Source organism: Capricornis sumatraensis, chromosome 1 (assembly GCF_032405125.1).
Source record: "Capricornis sumatraensis isolate serow.1 chromosome 1, serow.2, whole genome shotgun sequence".
NCBI lineage: Eukaryota > Metazoa > Chordata > Mammalia > Artiodactyla > Bovidae > Capricornis > Capricornis sumatraensis.
In genome coordinates, this window is record NC_091069.1 from 38902111 (window position 1) to 38924290 (window position 22180).

Genomic DNA, 22180 nt, shown 5'->3' on the forward strand with positions numbered 1-22180 from the left:
CACAGTCCAACTCTCACATCCATACATGACCACAGGAAAAACCATAGCCTTGACTAGACGGACCTTTGTTGGCAAAGTAATGTCTCTGCTCTTCAATGTGTTATCTAGGTTGGTCATAACTTTTCTTCCAAGGAGTAAGCATCTTTTAATTTCATAGCTGCAGTCACCATCTGCAGTGATTTTGGAGCCCCCAAAAATAAAGTCTGACACTGTTTCCACTGTTTCCCCATCTATTTCCCATGAAGTGATGGGACCGGATGCCATGATCTTCGTTTTCTGAATGTTGAGCTTTAAGTCAACTTTTTCACTCTCCTCTCTCACTTTCATCAAGAGGCTTTTTAGTTCCTCTTCACTTTCTGCCCTAAGGGTGGTGTCATCTGCATATCTGAGGTTATTGATATTTCTCCCGGCAATCTTGATTCCAGCTTGTGTTTCTTCCAGTCCAGCATGTACTCTGCATAGAAGTGAAATAAGCAGGGTGACAATATACAGCCTTGATGCACTCCTTTTCCTATTTGGAACCAGTCTGTTGTTCCATGTCCAGTTCTAACTGTTGCTTCCTGACCTGCATACAAATATCTCAAGAGGCAGGTCAGGTGGTCTCAGGTCAGATTCTCTCAGAATCTTCCACAGTTTATTGTGATCCACACAGTCAAAGGCTTTTGCAATAAAGCAGAAATAGATGTTTTTCTGGAACTCTCTTGCTTTTTCGATGATCCAGCAGATGTTGGCAATTTGATCTCTGGTTCCTCTGCCTTTTAAGGAAACATTTAATGACCAGCTAACCTCATGGTCCAGCCTTACTGTCCTTCTTGGTCATCATTTGAAATACGAGTCTCTCTGATAGTCTGTCTGCTTTACGTTTAGTCATCTCCAGACTCATTTGCTTTTGCACGACCCCATACCTAGACTCTTAAAGTTGTTTACTCTCCCGCTGCTTACATCTTTTCGGTACATGCTGAAGTCTGTGGAAAAATGCCAGAGACAGAGCTATACGTAAAGGAATAGCAAGGCCAGTCTGGCTGGAGTGGCCTCGGTGAGAGGGCACATGCCAGGAGATTAGGTCAAAGTGAAGCAAGAAACAGGGTGTCTGCCTCCTGAGAGCCATAATAAGGAATTTGGACTTTATTCCAAAGTTATTTGGGAAGCCATTGAGGCTTTTCATTATTGTTTCATATTTTGCTTTACTCATTTCTTAAAATAGAGAAATACAGTGTGCCCTCTCAGTATTGAAATTTAGAAGGAAGAATATAAAGTTATTCAAAAATATTTAAAAACCTATATCTTGCTTCCAATTTATAACTAGTTAAGGTAGAAAAAAGAGTGGAGGGGACAAACGGCAGGGGCAGAGTATACAGACTGGTGGTGGGTCAGACGGAGAAGGAGTCTGCTCACGGGCCTGCTCACCACTCTCAAGGTCACATGCTGAACTGTCTGGTAGCCACACAGTGTCCTGGACAGTGGGTTCACTTGGTAGGTGCTCAGAATATTAGTTGAATGATTGAATAAATGTTGGATGAAACTTTCTCACAAGTAGAAAACTAGCCATGTAACCATGTATAGAAGAATCCATAGACAAGGCACCCTTAGAAGGACACATACGTGGCTATAGAGACAGACTCATTGCAGGGTTTTGATATCAGATTTGTTTCTAAAGAATTCCTCTAAAAGATCATTCTGGCTGTGTGTGGAGAAAGGCTTTAGGAGGCAGAGAAGAGGTTGGAGAATGTGGTCCAGGGTAGAGATGTTGAACTCGGGGATGACATTAGAGGGGCAGTTTGAAGACAGGGCTCTCAGGACTTGCTTGTATAGTGGTTGTGGAGCACCCAAGGATGACCCCAACGTTAGGTGAGTGGTTGGCATTTACGGAGATGCGAAAGACTGAGAGGAGCTTGGTGTATATTGTGTTCAGAGCACTGTTCTGGGCACCTAGTAGAAATGAACATAAGATAATTTTTTTTCCAGGCAGACTTAGAGATAATTAGGTATAATAAAACTTGACTGTTCTTAATGTATAATTCAGTGAGTTTTCACAACCTCTTACAACATGGTCATAGTCCTAAACAACCTGTACAACACTCAAGAGTTAGCACAGATCCTTCTTAAAAATTTCCCCATGGCCCTTTTAGTCAGCCCTTTCCACATCTCCAGGCATCAATATCTACTGATCTATTGTCTGTGTTCTTACCATTTTGCCTTTAAGAGAACTTCTAATCTGAAGAGAGGAATGTAAAAATGACCAATCAGGGTAGGTTGTGGTAAATAACTGTAGTTGTGTAGGCATGTTTGTGGAGTGAGGAAGGTTTATTACAAGTTTGGGGTGATCAGTTAGGTTCTGACTTATTTAATTTACTTTCAAAACTAGAGAGAACTGTGTTTCCTAAGAGAAATATGAATGTTTTAAAACAGCGGTATTGTTTTCCCAGAGAGGCAGTGGACACTCCTGAAAAGTGATTACCTGTTTCATATGGTTCTTTCCTAAATAATTATATGCACAAACTTTCTTTTCAGTGAATTTGGGCGGTTTGAAGGATCACATTAAGGAGATCCAGAGGTGTCGGCGTTTGATTCTTATTGCTTGTGGAACAAGTTACCATGCTGGTGTAGCAGTAAGTGGCTTCTTAAAATTTTAGTTGTGTTATTTTGGTTATTAGAAAATACCTGCAGACAAATAGTACCTCCAGTAACATAGCATGTAAAACTATTTTTTTGTTTTTATTGTTAAAACATCATGTTTTGATGACAAAAATCAAGAAGGTTGAGGAAAGGAATTTTAATAGCTACTTGGAATTACTTATCCATGGATCATCTGTGTAGATATACAGGTGGACCGCCTGCAACTGACTTAACAAAAGGCAAAGAGTGGCAAGTTCTTGTGCCCTCCTGGCCTTGTGGTTCACACCACATGCCTGCTTCTGTTAGAGCAGTTCCTGGGTTTTGTGTGTCATTGCTCACTTACCTCAGACAGGGGGATGGGGCAAGTGAACCTTAATAGGATTTTGCCTAGTAAGCACATTTCTGCAGAGAAGGGTCATCTTCTTTTTTAATAGACTTGACTGTTGATTTTGGAAGCTGAAATTCTGTATCAGAGATATGTGTTGGCTGTCAGTATGGAAGTATAGGACTTTTAACAGTCTTTCAGTCCAATAAATCAGATCCACATGTAGTTACACTGTAAAGAGACAGGTTATGTGCTGTTGATATCAATTTCTATAAGTACAGAAAACCTTTACACACTCAGTTCTGTTTTAGGATTGATTTCCAAAGTTCATGACAGTATTTTTTTAATTTGCTGGGGCGTAAATATTACTCATCTACAATTGTGGGAACCATTCATTTGATGAGTGAGTAAAACCCAACCCTTGCCTCTCAGTAGGCTTTGTTCTTCTCTAAAGCACCCTCTTCTCCCTCCTTCCCCACTTTCCCCAAATTACGTGGTCCTAAAAAGGAAAATCTGTGCAGTTTTGAAGGGAAGAGTTGTAAGAAAGTAATTGTTCTGAGCATTAGAAATAAAAAGAATGAACTAAAGACATTAGTGTAAGTTAAGGGATTGGTTAATTTAGTGGTGGCTTAGATCTGTTATTGAATGAACCCTCTATTCAGAAATTAAAAATTAATTAAATGTTTCATCTAATGCTAAGCCTGTATTGTGGGGCATAAATTATATATATGCTGTGTTAGAATTCTCTGATTTGAAAAGATGTAGGGTCTTCTTTTGATTTGTTTGTTTTTTTTGGAGACTACAATATTAACAAATATTAAAAATCTCGTGTGGTGGGACTTCCTTGGTAGTTCATTGGTTATTACTCTAGGCTTCCACTGCAGGGGGCACAAGTTTGATCCCTGGTCAGAGCATGAAGATCCCACATGCTGCACCACTGCAGCCCCCTCCCCCCTGCAAAAAAAAAGTAATTCCAGTGTGGTTTAGGATACAAAAGTGTCATTGAATTGATCCTATCTAGTTATCCCCCCTACTCTACCCTCCATACTGCAGAGTTTGAAAATAGTTAAATAAGATTTCTGAAGTGTATTGACTCTTTTTGAGAAAACACATTCTTAATGAATACATAGTATTTTTTTTTTAATACATAGTATTTTGAAGTGTTTAATTTTTCATTTGGTATTTCTGCATCTGTTGTCTCATTTGAAATCTCTTACTGATCTGGTATTATATGAATTGTCATTTAAAACTTAGAAATTGGGAAGGTAGAGTTAATATGCAAGCTAACTCAGAACAGTGCTTTTTCCACTACTCAAAACATTTTATATGTGTGGGTATATTTGCTTATAAGAACACATGCATTTATATTGTCTAAAGAGACTTGTGCTGAAATGTTAACAGTGCTTATCTCCTGGGTGGTGGGATTTCATATTTTTTTTAATGCTTTAATCTGTGTTGTTTGTATTTTCTAACATTGCTTACATATCATTTTTATAATCAGAAAAAGTGAAAATTATACATTGAGTCTAAGATATTCCAGTGAAAAAGAGTATTTGAAATACAGTTGTCTGACCAAGGCATCTGTTTTCTCTGCAGACACGTCAAGTTCTGGAAGAGCTGACTGAGTTGCCTGTTATGGTGGAGCTTGCCAGTGACTTCCTGGATAGAAACACCCCAGTTTTTCGAGATGATGTTTGCTTTTTCATTAGTCAGTCAGGTATGCTAATTTTAAAGACTTAAAAGGAAAGTCGTTCTTTCTAACAACTACAGCATATATCTGCAAAACTGATACTTAAAGATAAACTAGTATTTGCTGGTGAGTCAGTCAGTTCAGTTCAGTCGCTCAGTCGTGTCCCACTCTTTGCAGCCCCATGAATCGCAGCACGCCGGGCCTCCCTGTCCATCACCAACTCCCGGAGTTCACCCAGACTCACGTCCATTGAGTCAGTGTTGCCATCCAGCCATCTCATCCTCTGTCATCCCCTTCTCCTCCTGCCCCCAATCCCTCCCAGCATCAAAGTCTTTTCCAATGAGTCAACTCTTTGCATGAGGTGCCCTAAGTACTAGAGTTTTTCAGCTTTAGCATCATTCCTTCCAAAGAAATCCCAGGGCCGATCTCCTCTAGAATGGGCTGGTTGGATCTCCTTGCAGCCCAAGGGACTCTCAAGAGACTTCTCCAAAACCACAGTTCAAGAGCATCAATTCTTCCGCACTCAGCTTTCTTCACAGTCCAACTCTCACATCCATACATGACTACTGGAAAAACCATAGCCTTGACTAGACGGACCTTTGTTGGCAAAGTAATGTCTCTGCTTTTGAATATGCTGTCTAGGTTGGTCATAACTTTCCTTCCAAAGAGTAAGCGTCTTTTAATTTCATGGCTGCAATCACCATCTGCAGTGATTTTGGAGCCCCCCAAAATAAAGTCTGACACTGTTTCCACTGTTTCCCCATCCATTTCCTGTGAAATGATGGCATCTTCAACTTCTCATGAAGATGCCGTGATCTTAGTCTTCTGAATGTTTAGCTTTAAGCCAACTTTTTCACTCTCCGCTTTCACCTTCATCAAGAGGCTTTTTAGTTCCTTCACTTTTTGCCCTAAGGGTAGTGTCATCTGCATATCTGAGGTAATTGTTATTTCTCCCAGCAATCTTGATTCCAGCTTGTGCTTCTTCCAACCCAGCGTTTCTCATGATGTACTCTGCATAGAAGTGAATTAAGCAGGGTGACAATATACAGCCTTGACGTACTCCTTTTCCTATTTGGAACCAGTCTGTTGTTCCATGTCCAGTTCTAACTGTTGCTTCCTGACCTGCATATAGGTTTCTCAAGATGCAGGTCAGGTGGTCTGGTATTCCCATCTCTTTCAGAATCTTCCACAGTTTATTGTGATCCACACAGTCAAAGGCTTTGGCATAGTCAATAAAGCAGAAGTAGATGTTTTTCTGGAACTCTCTTGCTTTTTCCATGATCCAGCGGATGTTGGCAATTTGATCTCTGGTTCCTCTGCCTTTTCTAAAACCAGCTTGAACATCTGGAAATTCACAGTTCACGTATTGCTGAAGCCTGGCTTGTAGAATTTTGAGCATTACTTTACTAGCATGTGAGATGAGTGCAATTGTGCGGTAGTTTGAGCATTCTTTGGCATTGCCTTTCTTTGGAATTGGAATGAAAACTGACCTTTTCCAGTCCTGTGGCCACTGCTGAGTTTTCCAAATTTGCTGGCATATTGAGTGCAGCACTTTCACAGCATCATCTTTCAGGATTCGAAATAGCTCAACTGGAATTCCATCACCTCCACTAGCTTTGTTTGTAGTGATGCTTTCTAAGGCCCATTTGACTTCACATTCCAGGATGTCTGGCTCTAGGTGAGTGATCACACCATCGTGATTATCTGGGTCATGAAGATCTTTTTTGTACAGTTCTTCTGTGTATTCTTGTCACCTCTTCTTAATATCTTTTGCTTCTGTTAGGTCCATACCATTTCTGTCCTTTATCGAGCCCATCTTTGCATGAAATATTCCCTTGGTATCTCTAATTTTCTTGAAGAGATCTCTAGTCTTTCCCATTCTGTTGTTTTCCTCTATTTCTTTGCATTGATTGCTGAGGAAGGCTTTCTTATCTCTTCTTACTATTCTTTGCATTCCAGTTATTTGCTAGTAACTTGACAAATATAGATTTATTTTTATATTATAGAATTCTTAATGAGTTAATAAAGGCAACACATTTTACACTCAAAAGAGCTGAAGTTTTAAAGACAAAGAAAAAAGGAGATCCTAAGAAGTAGGATCCTGTTATTAAAAGCTTTATAATTTTATCATTTTAAGTACGTGTTTTATTTAAAACAGATGGGGAAGGCGGGGGAGGAAATTGGGGATTAACAGATATATACTACTATATATAAAATAGGTAACCAAGCACAGGGAGCTATATTCAATATCAATATCTTATAATAACCCATAATGAACAAAAATCTGAAAAACATATATAGAACTGAATCACTTTGGTGTATGCCTGAAACATTGTAAATCAACTATACTTCAATTAGAAAATAATAAAGCAAATGATATTGTTGAAAGAGTCATCAGTTTTCTGGTTTTGCATCTGTGGAAGAGCAAATGTTCACAGCTCTGTCTGTTACTATTGTCTTCTTTTTTATCCAGGAGAGACAGCAGATACCTTGATGGGACTTCGGTACTGTAAGGAGAGAGGAGCTTTAACTGTGGGGATCACAAACACAGTCGGCAGTTCCATATCGAGAGAGACAGACTGTGGAGTTCATATCAATGCTGGGCCTGAGATTGGTGTGGCCAGCACAAAAGTAAGTTCTTGACTTAATTCTCATGTGATAATTTAATCATAGTGTTGGTGAAATAGACTAATCTGTATCTTCTATTTCATTTCTTAGCACTTGTACAGTTCATATAGTTAACTAGTCATTGTAATTATCCTAAGACTTAAGGGTCAAAAATAGGTAAAAACACTTGTCATCTCCCTTCCTCATGCTCATCTTAAGAGCTTAAAAGGGACAAAGGTATATAATGTAAGTTCATTTTGCTTGAGTCTCTGCTGGCTCTCTCCATTCAGCGTTTATATCACTCCTGCTCTGGCAGGGTAGGATCTGTGGTAAGTATAACAGCTTCTTATTTGAGTATAGTAGGGAATTAGAAAAATAACAGAAACATCCAGTTTAATTCTAATAATTTTTGACATTTTTATTTACATATTTATACTGTCCTAATAAATGTGCCAAAATATGCACACTACCTTTGAAGGTTTGTAAAGAGAAATACCCTTTTAGTATAAAGCTTGGTGATACTAAAAAAAGAGTATTATATAACACTATCTGTTTTTTCTTTAAATATACCATACATTTGTGGAGATTTAAAAGCACATTTATTTTTGTTGAGGCCTAGGGAGACTACTTTGTTCTTTGAAATTAGGATATGCATAAATTTAGTACTAGTAATAAAAATATGAATCTTAGGAAGTTGTATAAATGCAGGAAATGTTCTCCACACATGTATTATTCTTTGTGATTTCAAAATTTCAGTTTCTTATCTGTTGTTCTGCTTAAATCTAATATTTATTGCTGATTGTTGAATAAGATGCTTAGGTATTGGTGGGTTTATGTTAACGATGTGTGTAGTATGTTAAAGATGTTAACATATACAAATAACATTTGGATTCTTTTTTTCATTTAAAGAACCCCATGGAGAGTTTTTTTGTGGAAAAGTTAAAATTTTCAAGTAAAAACTCCAAGTGAGGTTTTTGTTTCTTGGTTACTTCGATATTACTAACACTGTAGTTTACAGAAAACTGAAGCCTGAATTTTCTCCATATGGTAATGAAAACATGTAAGATATTTGTTCTTGGGTTTCCGTTCTGCGCCTGAATGAATAAACAGCCTCCCTCAGCAGCAGTTTTTGGATTCTTGGAAAGTGTCCAGACAGACAGCTTTTGATCAGAGGTTAGAATCCCAGACCCTTCATTCAAACACATTTGAAGCAAGGGCTTCAGCATGGCATGTTTGGGACATGGGATCATAGCAGTGAACAGGGGCTGTTGATTTATCTTTTTATTGAATCTTTGTTAACTATGAACTGCCAGGAGAAATATATTTTTTTTTGATTTCTAATTCTGTCATTCATGAAAAGATAATTTTCCTCAGTATTTTATTATAATTTTCAAACTTATTAGCAGAATTTAAAGAATTTTACATTTAACACCTCTATACCCATCACTTAGATTCTGCTGTCAACTTTTTTTCTACAACTTTACTGAGGTATAATTTTCATATAGTATTCACAAATTTTAAGTTATACTTTTAGTAAATTTGGCTGTTTATCACCATAGCCTAATTTTAAAAGACTTAATTTCTTGAAAAAGTTCCTTTGTGCCTAGTCAATTTCCACTTCTACCCCTCAGCCTTAGCTTCAGGCAAGTATTACTTTCTCTTACTATATTATTTCATATTTAATTTTCTAGAAATTTCTTAAAAATGAGATTGTAATAATACATGTCTCTTGTATCTGGCTTCTTGCATTTAATGTGAGGCTTTAAGACTTATTCATGTTTTTTTTAATGTCAGTAGTTTTTTTTTTGGCAAGTCATTTTCTAAAATCTTTTTGTTTTGAAATAACTATAGATTTATAGGAAGTTGCAAAGATAATAGAGAAGTCCAGATACTTTTCACCCAGTTTCCCCCAGTAGTTGAACCTTGTATAGGAAAATAAGCATTTCCTTTTAGTATATACTTCAATTTCTTAAAAAAAAAATGACTCCCTGAAAACATAGTATTATGACAGTTTAGTCTAATTTTTCTTAGATTCACTAAAAGCTGCAGGCCAATTATCACTGAAGAACATAGACAAAAAAATCTTCAACAAGATACTAGCTAAGCAAATTCAATAATACTTTAAAAGAATCATACACCAGGATCAGTTTGGATTTACCCCAAGGAGGCAAGGATTTTTCAGTATCTACAAGTCAATCAGTGTGATACACCACATTAACAAATTGAAGAATAAAAACCATATGATCATCTCAGTAGATGCAAGAAAAAGCTTTTGATGAAATTCAGTATCCATTTATGAAAATGCTCTCTGGAAAGTGGGCATAGACAGACTCTGCTGCTGCTGCTAAGTTGCTTTAGTCATGTCCGACTCTGTGCGACCCCATAGACGGCAGCCCACCAGGCTCTGCCATTCCTGGGATTCTCCAGGCAAGAACACTGGAGTGGGTTGCCATTTCCTTCTCCACCTCAACATAGTAAAGATCATATGTGAGAAACCCATAGATAACAGCATACTCAGTGGTGCAAAACTGAAGGCATTTCCTCTAAGATCAGGAAGAGACAAAGATGCCCACTATTACCATTTTTATTCATCACAGTATTGAAGCCCTAGTCATAGCAATCAAACCAGAAAAAGAAATAAAAGGACTGTAAATTGGAAAGAAGTAAGACTGTCACTGTTTGCAGATGACATAATACTATACATAGAATATCCTAAGGATATCACTAGAAAACCGCTAGAGCTCATCAGTGAATTTAGCAAAGTTGCAGAGTACAAAACTAATACACAGAAATCTGTTGCATTTCCAAACACTAACTATGAGCTATCAGGAAAAGAAATTAAGGAAATAATCCCATTTGCCATTGCTTCAGAAAGAATAAGATGCCTAGAAATAAATGTACCTAAGGAGGGGAAAAGACCTGTACTCTGAAAACTATAACACAGTGATGAAAAAAATTGAAGATTACGCAAGTGGATGGAAATACATCGTGCTCTTGGATTAGAAGAATTAATATTGCTAAAATGAACAACTGCCCAAGGCAGTCTACAGATTGAATGCAGTGCCTTTCAAAATACCAATGCTATTTTTCATAGAACTAGAGCAAGTAATTTAAAAATTTGTGTAAAAACATGAAAGACCTTGAATAGATGAAACAGTCTTGAGAAAGAACAGAACTGGAGGACTCATGCTCCCTGACATCAAACTATGCTACAAAGCTATAGTAATCAAAACAATATGGTACTGGTACAAAAACAGATGCTTAGATCAATAGAATGGAATAGCGAGCCCAGAAATAAACCCATGCACTTAAGTTCAATTAATCTATGACAAAGAAGCAAGAATATACAATAAAGTCAATCTCTTCAATAAGTGGTAATGGGGAAACAAGACAGTTACATGCAAAAGAATGGAGTTAGAATGTTCTCTAACACCATATACAAAACTAAACTAAAAGTGGATTAAAGAAAGACTTAAATGTGAGACCAGAAATCATAAAATTTCTAGATGCAAACCTAGTTAGGACACTCTTTGACTTATATTGCAGTAACTTTTTTTTGTATCCTTCTAAAATAATAGAAACAAAAGCAAAAGTAAATAAATGGGACCTAATTATACTTAAAGCTTTTGCGCAGCAAAGGAAACCATCAGCAAAACAAAAAGACAACCTGCTTAATGGGAAAAAGATTTGCAAATGATATGACCAATGAAGGACTAATATCAAAAATTATATATATAAACAGCTCATACAACTCAGCATAAAAAAATACCTGATGAAAAAATTGGCCAAACACCTGAATAGACCTTTCTCCAAAGAGTACATGTAGTGGTCAACAAATGCACTAAAAGATGTTCAGCACCCTTAATCATTCCGTTCAGTTCAGTTCAGTTGCTCAGTCGTGTCCGACTCTTTGCGACCCCATGAATCACAGCACGCCAGGCCTCCCTGTCCATCACCAACTCCTGGAGTTCACTGAGACTCACATCCATCGAGTCAGTGATGCCATCCAGCCATCTCATCCTCTGTCGTCCCCTTCTCCTCCTGCCCCCAATCCCTCCCAGCATCAGAGTCTTTTCCAGTGAGTCACCTCTTCGCCTGAGGTGGCCAAAGTACAGGAGTTTCAGCTTTAGCATCAATCCTTCCAAAGAAATCCCGGGCTGATCTCCTTCAGAATGGACTGGTTGGATTTCCTTGCAGTCCAAGGGACTCTCAAGAGTCTTCTCCAACACCACACTTCAAAAGCATCAATTCTTCGGCGCTCAGCTTTCTTCACAGTCCAACCCTCACATCCATACAGGAAAATGCAAATGAAAACTACAGTGTGATAATCAGCTCACACTTACCAGAATGGCTATCATCAAAAAGGGCACAAATAACCAATGTTGATGAGGCTATAGAGAAAAGAGAATCCTCGTGCATTGTTGGTAGGAATGTAAATTGATACAGCCACTGTGGAAAACAGTATGGAGAATCTTCAAAAAATTGAAAACAATTATCAGATGATCCAGCAATTTCTCTTCTGAGTGTATATCCAAAGAAAATAAAAAATGCTAATTCGAAAAAATACATGCACCCCAGTGTTCATAACAGCATTATTTACAGTTGCCAACTTATGAAAGCAACGTAAGTGTCCATCAACAGATGAATGGATAAAACAGATATGTATATAAATCACTTCTTTTTTATCCATTCACCTGTACACACACACATATACACACATACACCTACACACACAGTGGGATACTTCTCAATCATTAAAAACGAATGAAATTTTGCCATTTGCAGTAACATGAGTGGACTTGGAGGATATTATGCTAAATGAAATAAATAAAAGATAAATACTATATTGTGTCACCTATATGTGGAATCTAAAAAATACAGCAAACTAGTGGGTATAAAAAGAAGCAGAGTGACAGATTTAGAGATCTAGTAGTTACTAGTGGGAACAGGGAAGAGGAGAGGAGCAATATAGGGGTAGAGGATGAAAAGGTGCAAGCTATTATGTATAAAATATGCTACAAAGCATAATATAGGAACTATATCCAGTATTTTATAATAACTGTAAATCAAGTATAATCTTGAAAAATTATGAATCACTATCTTGTACTCCTGTAGCTTATGTAAGATGATACATTAAGTATTACTTCAATAAAAATAAGTTTTAAAATATACAGAAATCTTTTTTCTGTAAACTGACAGTGGCTACTTAGAAATGTATGGGTGTGTGTATTTGGAGAAGAGATTCTATTTTTTAATAACTATGTGTTAGTCACTCAGTCATGTCTGACTCTTTGTGACCCCATGGACTGTTGCCTGCTAGGTTCCTCTGTCCATGGGATTCTCCAGGCAAGAGTACTGGAGTGGGTTGCCATTTCCTTCTCCAGGGGCTCTTTCCAACCCAGGGATCAAACCCGGGTCTCCTGCGTTGCGTGCAGATTCTTTACCGTCTGAGTCATCAGGGAAGCTATAAAAATACTTAAAAATAACTCTACCAAGAAATGTGTAAGATATTCATAAATATTTGTCAAACAGATGAAAACTATATAACTTTCTTTTTTTTTTAATGGGCTTTGCTGTGGCTCAGTGGTGAAGAATCCACCTGCCAGTGCAGGAGATGCGAGTTTGATCCTTGGGTCGGGAAGATCCCCTGGAGTAGGAAATGGCAACCCACTCCAGTATTCTTGCCTGGGTAATCCCATGGACAGAGAAGCTTTGGTGTGGGCTACAGTCCCCGGGGTTGCAAAAGTCAGACATTGCCGGGGTCCAGCCCCGGTGGATCCAGGGAATTCGAAGGTGGGGACGGCGTCGGCATCTTTGGAAAAATACATACTTAATTACAGATATAGAGAGAGATTAGAAACGGATAGTGTAGTAGGAGATAGTGTAGTGGAGAAAAGGAGGCTGAATCCAGATGGGAATTCAGCCAGAGAAACGGGAGCAAGAAGGAAGCGACATGGGGAAATCAGTCTTTCCGGAAACTGATCCGATTTCTTTATTTTTGGGTTTGCTTATATACCTTTTGTTACAATAGGGATGAATACAGAGTCACGGGGGGGTCAGCAGTCCTGACCTTTATCAAAATCAGGTGCTTCACATAAAAAGGTCTTAGGGATTTTATGATCCTTTCTTTCTGATAACCAAAAAACTTATTTCTTCCAAAGGTGTTTTTTCTTAAACCAGGCACCACCCTCCAAATAAAGTTACATTCCTATAGGGTGAGGGTGTAGTGAGTTACAATCAAGAAAGGAATTTATTTAACCCAAGGTTAACATGATTAATCTTAAAGGTTAATACTTATTTCTCCTATATGCTTAAAGGTTAATACTTACTTCTTCCTATATGCTAGTTATATTCATTATAAGGGTAGGGAACATGGAGATTTAGCAGCAAACATCAGCCCAACAAATGAAAATCCTTTCACCAATGCTCCCCTTAAGATCTGTTTAGTCTTAAGATAGTGATAAAGTTACATTTTTACATAACAAGGACACAGCGATTTATAACAAAACACAGTGATCTATTACAAAAGAGAAAATCCATTAACTCAAAAAGTCTAGTATTGCTAACATCAAAAACTACTATATTTCCTTTTCTATATTCCAAATACATTGATTAATATATTCCCAGGTGCCTAAGGATATGGAGGCTGGCGGCAATCATTGACTCAACAAGAAGAAAAAGCACTGTGCTAATTAAGACTCTCAAAATACTCCAAAACTCTCTGTGCTGTTTATGGTTGAGAGGTAGTAAACAATCGTGTAGTGGCAGGAGTATGGATAATCCTGTCACACAAGCTAGTCTGTCAGCAGAGGGGTTTGACCTGAGACATCCTTGTCCCACCCAGAGCAGGGAATTAGCAGCAATTATTGACACAACAAATGAAAAACCCTTCACCAATATAATTCCTAACCAACCCACTATACTAATAATTTCTAACTCCCCAAAAGAATTTGCCTTTAGTAAGTCTAAAACATCTCGTGCCTCTCAGATTGGGAGGCTGTAAACAATCACATGTGGCCGGACGAACCTATACAGGTGGGCTAGATAACCTTCAGAGGAGTTCATAAGTTGAAACACTCTTGTCACGCCCAGGAATTTTTATTGCCTTGGAGCTGCACGTTTACTCCTTCTCCGAGAGAAACGGTTATGGGGGAGAGCCCCCCATAAAGTCAGAGGTGTAGGTGAGAGCATAAAACAGACTCTGGTTTTGGGTTAGATGCTCGGGAACAGGGGGTTTCCTGAGGCTTGATCACGCCTTTGCGTATGCCAAGCCTCCTTCCTCATGACCTTTGCCATGGGCGGAGTTACAACATATAACTTTCTAGACTTTTAAATTCCTAACAAATTGATAGAAACCATGTTTCTGGATGGGATGATTGTTTTGTAAATAAACTAAAAATGTGAGGCAGGATCTGTATTCTGTGACATAGCTCTAGTATATCAGAGAACTTAGGCTACAGGAAGTGTCTAGGGAAAAAAGCAGAAAGGGACAATGGAACCAACAGAATTAAGAATATTTAATAATACTTAACCAATGTTAGGGTAGAAGGACTGTTTATGCTAGAAAGTATGACCTAAAGTTAAAAAATTAAAGCTTTTGTGTCAATAAACACTATTGTAAAAGTTTAACCTAAACTGGGAAAATGTATTTGAAATTTAACAAGAGAGATCTTTCAAGACCAACTGAAAAGAAAACAAACCCAAGTCAAAAAATAAAAGCAAGTGAAGAATAATGAAATTAATTTTCAATAGATAAAACAAAATGACTGAAAAACATGAAAAATAATCTTAATTTTTTGAATTCAAGGGCTGTATGATGACATAGTAGTGAGAGTCTGTTGTCCAGCTGTCTGGTAAAAGTTTGTTGAAAGGATAATTCTCCACATTGCAAGGAATGTGGTAAAATAGGCATATCTCATATTCACGCACAGCTAACAGGAATGGAGATGGTCTGGGCAGTGTAATTGCAGGTCTTTAAGATATTCACAATTCTGTAACCTCGGTGGAAATTTTTTGTTTATTTTCATCTTTTTTTTTAAGTTAAAAGTTCCAAGTTCTTAAAATGCAGTGCAGCTAATTCTGTGCATTCTTGTGCTCTTTCAGGCATACACCAGCCAGTTTGTATCTCTTGTGATGTTTGCTCTTATGATGTGTGATGACAGGATCTCCATGCAGGAGAGACGCAAAGAGATCATGCTTGGATTGAAGCGGCTGCCCGGTATGAAGACCCTTACACACACAGTAGTTATTGTCTGAGGGAGTGGGGGATGGGTGAAGCTATGGCTTGTACCTGTTTAGTTAGTAGTATCTCTTTACTTTTTGTACCTGTTCATTTAAAAACCCCGCACTGATAGCACAGAAGATTAGAAACATTGGTGTTTTATCGGTTGTTACCCATATGGGCTGGAAGAAGCACAAGGTAGAATCAAGATTGCTGAGAGAAATATCAATAACCTCAGATATGCTGCTGCTGCTGCTGCTGCTAAGTCGCTTCAGTCGTGTCCGACTCTGTGCGACCCCATAGACAGCTCCCCACCAGGCTCCCCTGTCCCTGGGATTCTTTAGGCAAGAACACTGGAGTGGGTTGCCATTTCCTTCTCCAATGCATGAAGAGGAACTAAAAAGCCTCTTGATGAAAGTGAAAGAGGAGAGTGAAAATGTTGGCTTAGAGTTCAACATTCAGAAAACTTAGATTATGGCATCTGGTTCCATCACTTCATAGGAAATAGATGGGGAAACAATGGAAACAGTGTCAGACTTTATTTTTTGGGGCTCCAAAATCACTGCAGATGGTGGTTGCAGCTATGAAATTAAAAGACGCTTACTCCTTGGAAGAAAAGTTATGACCAACCTAGATAGCATATTGAAAAGCAGAGACATTACTTTGCCAACAAAGGTCCGTCTAGTCAAGGCTATGGTTTTTCCTGTGGTCATGTATGGATGTGAAAGTTGGACTGTGAAGAAAGCTGAGTGCCAAAGAATTGATGCTTCTGAAGTGTGGTGTTGGAGAAGACTCTTGAGAGTCCCTTGGACTGCAAGGAGATCCAACCAGTCCATTCTAAAGGAGATCAGTCCTGGGTGTTCTTTGGAAGGAGTGATGCTAAAGCTGAAACTCCAGTACTTTCGGCACCTCATGCAAAAAGTTGTCATTGGAAAAGACTCTGATGCTGGGAGGGATTGGGGGCAGTAGGAGAAGGGGATGACAGAGGATGAGATGTTGGATGGCATCACCAACTTGATGGACGTGAGTCTGGGTGAACTTTGGGAGTTGGTGATGGACAGGGAGGCCTGGCATGCTGCAATTCATGGGGTCGCAAAGTCGGACACGACTGAACGACTGAACTGACCATATGTTAGTATTATATTGTTTGGTATATTGTCCTTTTTTCATAGATTTTGCTAACATTACTTCTTAACAGATTTGATTAAGGAAGTTTTGAGCATGGATGATGAAATTCAGAAACTGGCAACAGAACTTTATCACCAGAAGTCAGTCTTGATAATGGGCCGTGGCTATCATTATGCTACTTGTCTGGAAGGGGCCCTGGTAAGTCTTCTCATTTCCAGTTGTAGTCTGTTGACTCATAAACCTGGCAGATAGTCATATTTTCAGATTGAATGAAATAGGTGGAACTTCTACAAAAGTGCCTTTATATTTACGCATTCTGATTTGTTTACCTTGAGAAAGTATAACAGAATACTTAATTCAGAAATTGAAAATCAAGGAAGTACACTTCAGCATGAGAACTTGGGTTTAGAAAGTAACTTGGGTTAATGTTTTGTCCACATGTGAATAAAAAAATAATATATTCTGTAGGTGTGAGATTTGAGGTGAAATATGAAACAATTAGGAAAACTGTTACAAAGAAACATGAGTACACTCGTGACAGTCTAAAATCTTCAAAAAGTCCTTTTGGAGTTCTAAAACTCCCAATTACTTGTTGACATTATAGAAATAATGATCAGTAAACATATTAGTTCTATTTGTACGTCACAGATCCTTTAATACTGTCTGAAAAATAAGACAGGGATTTCCAACAGCAGATATCTTGTGTAATATTTATTTAAGAATGGGTTTTTGAAAAACAGACTGAAGACTAATCTAGTTCTTTCCTCTTAGAAAATCAAAGAAATCACCTACATGCACTCTGAAGGTATCCTTGCTGGTGAGTTGAAACATGGCCCTCTGGCTTTGGTGGATAAGTTGATGCCTGTCATCATGATCATCATGAGAGATCACACCTACGCCAAGTGTCAGAATGCTCTACAGCAAGTGGTTGCTAGGCAGGTAAGTCAGGGGTTACTGTGAGGACACAGGCTGCACATGCAAGGGATCTTGGTTGCATAATTATGAGAATCATCCTGAAACCATCCCATCCCTCCCCCCACCCACCCAGGTCTGTGGAAAAATTGTCTTCCACAAAACTAGTCCATGGTGCCAAAAAGATTGGGAACCACTGCCACAGAGCTTCTATTTCCTTGACTTATGCATGAGACTTACCACATGGGATTGTGAGTTTAAATAAGCCTATACCAGTGTGGAAAATTCTTAAAGAGATGGGAATACCAGACCACCTGACCTGCATCTTGAGAAATCTGTATGCAGGTCAGGAAGCAACAGTTAGAACTGGACATGGAACAACAGACTGGTTCCAAATCGGGAAAGGAGTACGTCAAGGCTGTACATTGTCACCCTGCTTATTTAACTTATATGCAGAGTACATCATGAGAAATGCTGGGCTGGATGAAGCACAAGCTGGAATCAAGATTGCCGGGAGGAATGTCAATAACTTCAGATATGCAGATGACACTACCCTTATGGCAGAAAGTGAAGAAGAACTAAAGAGCCTCTTGATGAAAGTGAAAGAGGAGAGTGAAAAAGTTGGCCTAAAGCTCAACATTCAGAAAACTAAGATCATGGCATCCGGTCCCATCACTTCATGGCAGATAGATGGGAAAACAGTGACGGACTATTTTTGAGGGGTTCCAAAATCACTGCAGATGGTGACTGCAGCCATGAAATTAAAAGATGCTTGCTCCTTGGAAGAAAAGTTATGACCAACCTAGACAGCATATTAAAAAGGAGAGGCATTACTTTGCCAACAAAGGTCCATCTAGTCAAGGCTATGGTTTTTGCAGTAGTCATTTATGGATTTGAAAATTGGACTATAAAGAAATCTTCAGTGCTGAAGCATTGATGCTTTTGAACTGTGGTTTTGGAGAAGTCTCTTTAGAGTCCCTTGGACTGCAAGGAGATCCAACCAGTCCATCTAAAGGAAATCTGTCCTGAATATTCATTGGAAGGACTGATGTTGAAGCTGAAACTCCAATACTTTGGCCACCTGGTGTGAAGAACTGACTCATTTGAAAAGACCCTGATGCTGGGAAAGATTGAAGGCGGGAGGAGAGGGGGACGACAGAGGATGAGATGGTTGGATGGTGTCACTGACTCAATGGACATGAGTCTGAGTAAACTCTGGGAGTTGATGATGGACAGAGAGGCCTGGCCTGCTGCAGTCCATGGGGTCGCAAAGAGTCAGACACGACTGAGTGACTGAACTGACGTCAGTGAGGCCACATTGAATTGTGCAGTGCAAAACGTGCATGCTCACGTGTTACAGCCCTGCCTTTGCTTAACCAGTGATCGTGCATGTGATCTCTTTCCCAGGGACGGCCCGTGGTGATCTGTGACAAGGAAGACACTGAGACCATTAAGAACACAAAAAGAACAATCAAGGTGCCCCACTCAGTGGACTGCCTGCAGGGCATTCTCAGCGTGATCCCCTTACAGCTGCTGGCCTTCCACCTGGCTGTCCTGAGAGGTTATGATGTAAGTGTCGGACCACTGCGGAAATTTAGATAGTTTCCTTCCAAGTTTTTAGCAGTAGGATTTGATAATTCCATCATACAGACATCTGTCACCTGTTGTAGTTCCATGGCCCAGTTTTGTCGGTTGCATCCTGACATTTTCACACCCATCGAACCTGAAAGAATCTTCGACATTAGCTCCATCAGTGGAGATTACCTCCTTGGGGACTCTCCACCTGTTTTCTTTCTGTGTTTCTCAGTGGGGTAGCTATTGGAAATTCTTTGGGACTTCCTCACACATTGAAGGACTCTCAGCATTCCTGGTCCCTCATTCATTGTGACAACTACAGTGACAATCAAAACATTCTACTCTTAACAGTCTCTGTGGCAGTCACTATTATTTTTCTATTAGGAGGACTGCATCACTGCCTCTGAGCTTTAATCCTGAGGGTTCAGTTGTACTTACCGTTCCACATTTTCTGAGGGCAGAAAAATGGATTAATCTGTGTTTAAAAATTTTTAATATAGATTCAAGTCAAAAAGGCTCCTTCTGCTCAACTTTTGGTTAATCTAAAGAATCTATTCCAAAGTCATATACAGCTAAAAATTTACTAAAATGTATCCTTCTGTTGTAGTTTGTATAAAAAAATACACAGACAGTGAATGCTGAAAAACAAAAACATCCCACTCTTACACATTTCTCCGGGAGAGGGATGCCAGCTTATAGAGGACCACAGGAGTTTTCCATGTGCTGAACTGGCTGCTTTGGAATTCTTGTTCTGAATTGATTTCGGGTCGTTTTAAGATGCATTATATCACTATATTTCTAATCGAATTCTTTGTAGTCTCCAGTAAAGATGGTTAATGAACAAGCCGTTTTCTATTTTTAGGGGGTTTCTTTGGTTCTTTATTTGGCTGTACCAGCTCTTAGTTGTGGCATGTGAACTCTCAGTTGGCTTGCAGGATCTAGTTCCCCGAGCAGGGATCGAACCCAGGGCCCCTACATTGGGAGTGCAGAGTCTTAGCCCCTGGACCACCAGGACAGTTCCTGTTTTTACGTTTGTATAAGCAAAAATAATTTGCGGATAGCAACCGCCACCCCGGTTAGTATCATCTCTCAAATCTTACTCCTTTATTTTGCAGGTTGATTTCCCTCGGAATCTTGCCAAATCTGTAACCGTAGAATAAGGAGCATCTGAAACTGGGCGATTAAGCAACACAAGACACCTTTTGTATTTAAAACTTGATTTAAGATATCACCCCTTTAAGCCTTTTTTAGTAAATCCTTATTTATATGTCAGTTATAATTATTCCATTCAATTTGTGATTTTTGTGAAATTACCTCATATTTTTCCATTGATTTGTGGGGGAGTTTGAATAGTGGAATCTGTGTTGGTATCGGTATCAGATTTAGCTCTCATTTTCTTTAAAGGATGCTGAATGTTGGATTTTGGGACCCTCCACTTCAAACTGAAAGGATTGTATGTTATTAAAATAATTGGCATTTGTTTCAGCATACATTCATATTTCATTCAGGCCAATGAAAGTGTGTTTAATTGGAAAGTGTGTTTAATTGGAATATTTAATGCCAGTGACAGTGTACTTGGATATTTCATTAAGGTTTTGCTAAGTTATAAAGAGAAAATGCCGTGATTATTTTGAAATTTATTGTTTTGTTTTTAAATCAGTCTATGAAACTTAAAAACTGAAAACTTCTTCATGGGATTTCTATTTTCTTAGTCTCTCAGATTTATTGCCTGTTATCTGTAGATCAAGGTTTCTTAGGAAGCTAAGAAGTATAGTAGTGCATTGGTTTTATCCAGCCCTTAACAGAGAATGCTTGTGCAATTTCATAGCCCAGACTTTAAATCTGAGCTGCTTTGAACAGCTGACAATACGATTTTAAATTTGAAGATGGGATACAGATAAGTTGGATATCCTACTTCTTGTTTTTTTTTAATCTCTTAAAAGTGGTTTTGGTTTCCTTGTATCTGTAGTTTCTTTTAAAAAATTACTGCTGAAGGACATTCTGTTTTGTTCTTTGAAATCACCACAGAGAGTTGCTATCAAATATGTCAAATCAATACTGATGTTCAGAATTCTCTTCAGTTTTGTCCCAGAGAATTCCTTACAGTTAATTTTAACTTCCCTTTACTGCTTTGTTGAATCAAACCCTAGTACCTTCATGCCAATTTGGAAACTCCGTGCAGTTGTTTGGAAGATTTGCAAGTCTTTTGACTAAAATTTGGCTAAATGTATATGATGGGCTAAAATTAGAAAAAGCTATCTGCTTTACACTGATATTAGTGAAGGATTATATAAAATTTTTATTATTACTTTTTAGGTATTTTTCTTTCTGAATATTCTGTGCTTTACCCCTGAAATAGGAATGAAGAAAATATAAGTATAAAAGTGATATTGAGGTGCCTTCAGCTGGCTAGTGTCAGATATGGAAACTTAACAACTTAGATTAAAAAATTTAGAGTAGAACACTAGTTTGACACCCAAAAAGTTGTGAATAATAATTTCTTCATGGAGCTTTCTAGCAACATCTTGGGCATTACAGGGCAGTGTGTTTATGTTTTGGTTAAGTCCTTTTCCTTCAAAAGTTTTCATTTTTAAATTGCGAAGGTAAGATATTTAGCCTAATAAAGTTAGCTGAGCCTTTTCCATTTTCTATGTTTGAACTTCTGGTAGCTGTTGTATGAGAAGCATAGAATTCTGCCTTGTGTTAGTGTTAGAGAAAGAATTGGCATATTTTGAGGTAATTCAGAAAGACTGTTAGATTGAGACTACAAACCTGTTTTTAAAATAGGATTACTATTCATGTCATTATATAGCTGCTGCAGGTATACATTTATCTATTTCAATTGTTTGTAATATTATTTTGTGTAGGGCTGCTAGTTTTAGTATGTGTGTAGTGTCCTCCTTAACTATGTTATTTTAGCATTTTTATGCACATGATTTGTATGGATTTGTAGCATTTCTGAAGTTCAGATTAGCTTTCTAAGTGAAACTGATATGTGAAGTCAGTCATTAGTTTCAGTCTGTTTCCTCTCCCTCTTTGTGTGTGTGTGTGTGTGTGTGTGTCTTTCTCACTGTCAGACACACACACAGATACACTTCAAGCTAGG

At 38.3% G+C, this 22180-nt stretch overlaps 1 protein-coding gene across 1 annotated transcript in view; it reads left to right on the forward strand.

The window, feature by feature from the left end:
• Positions 1 to 20924, forward strand: part of GFPT1 (glutamine--fructose-6-phosphate transaminase 1) — a 61024-nt gene extending 40100 nt beyond the window's left edge. The window contains exons 13-20 of the mRNA XM_068965888.1: positions 2512 to 2609; positions 4538 to 4658; positions 7105 to 7262; positions 15342 to 15456; positions 16658 to 16785; positions 17359 to 17526; positions 18907 to 19068; positions 20190 to 20924. Coding sequence (XP_068821989.1) covers positions 2512 to 2609; positions 4538 to 4658; positions 7105 to 7262; positions 15342 to 15456; positions 16658 to 16785; positions 17359 to 17526; positions 18907 to 19068; positions 20190 to 20234 — 995 coding nt within the window. The 3' untranslated portion in view covers positions 20235 to 20924. The remainder of the gene's footprint in view (positions 1 to 2511; positions 2610 to 4537; positions 4659 to 7104; positions 7263 to 15341; positions 15457 to 16657; positions 16786 to 17358; positions 17527 to 18906; positions 19069 to 20189) is intronic.
• Positions 20925 to 22180: the final 1256 nt, after the last annotated feature.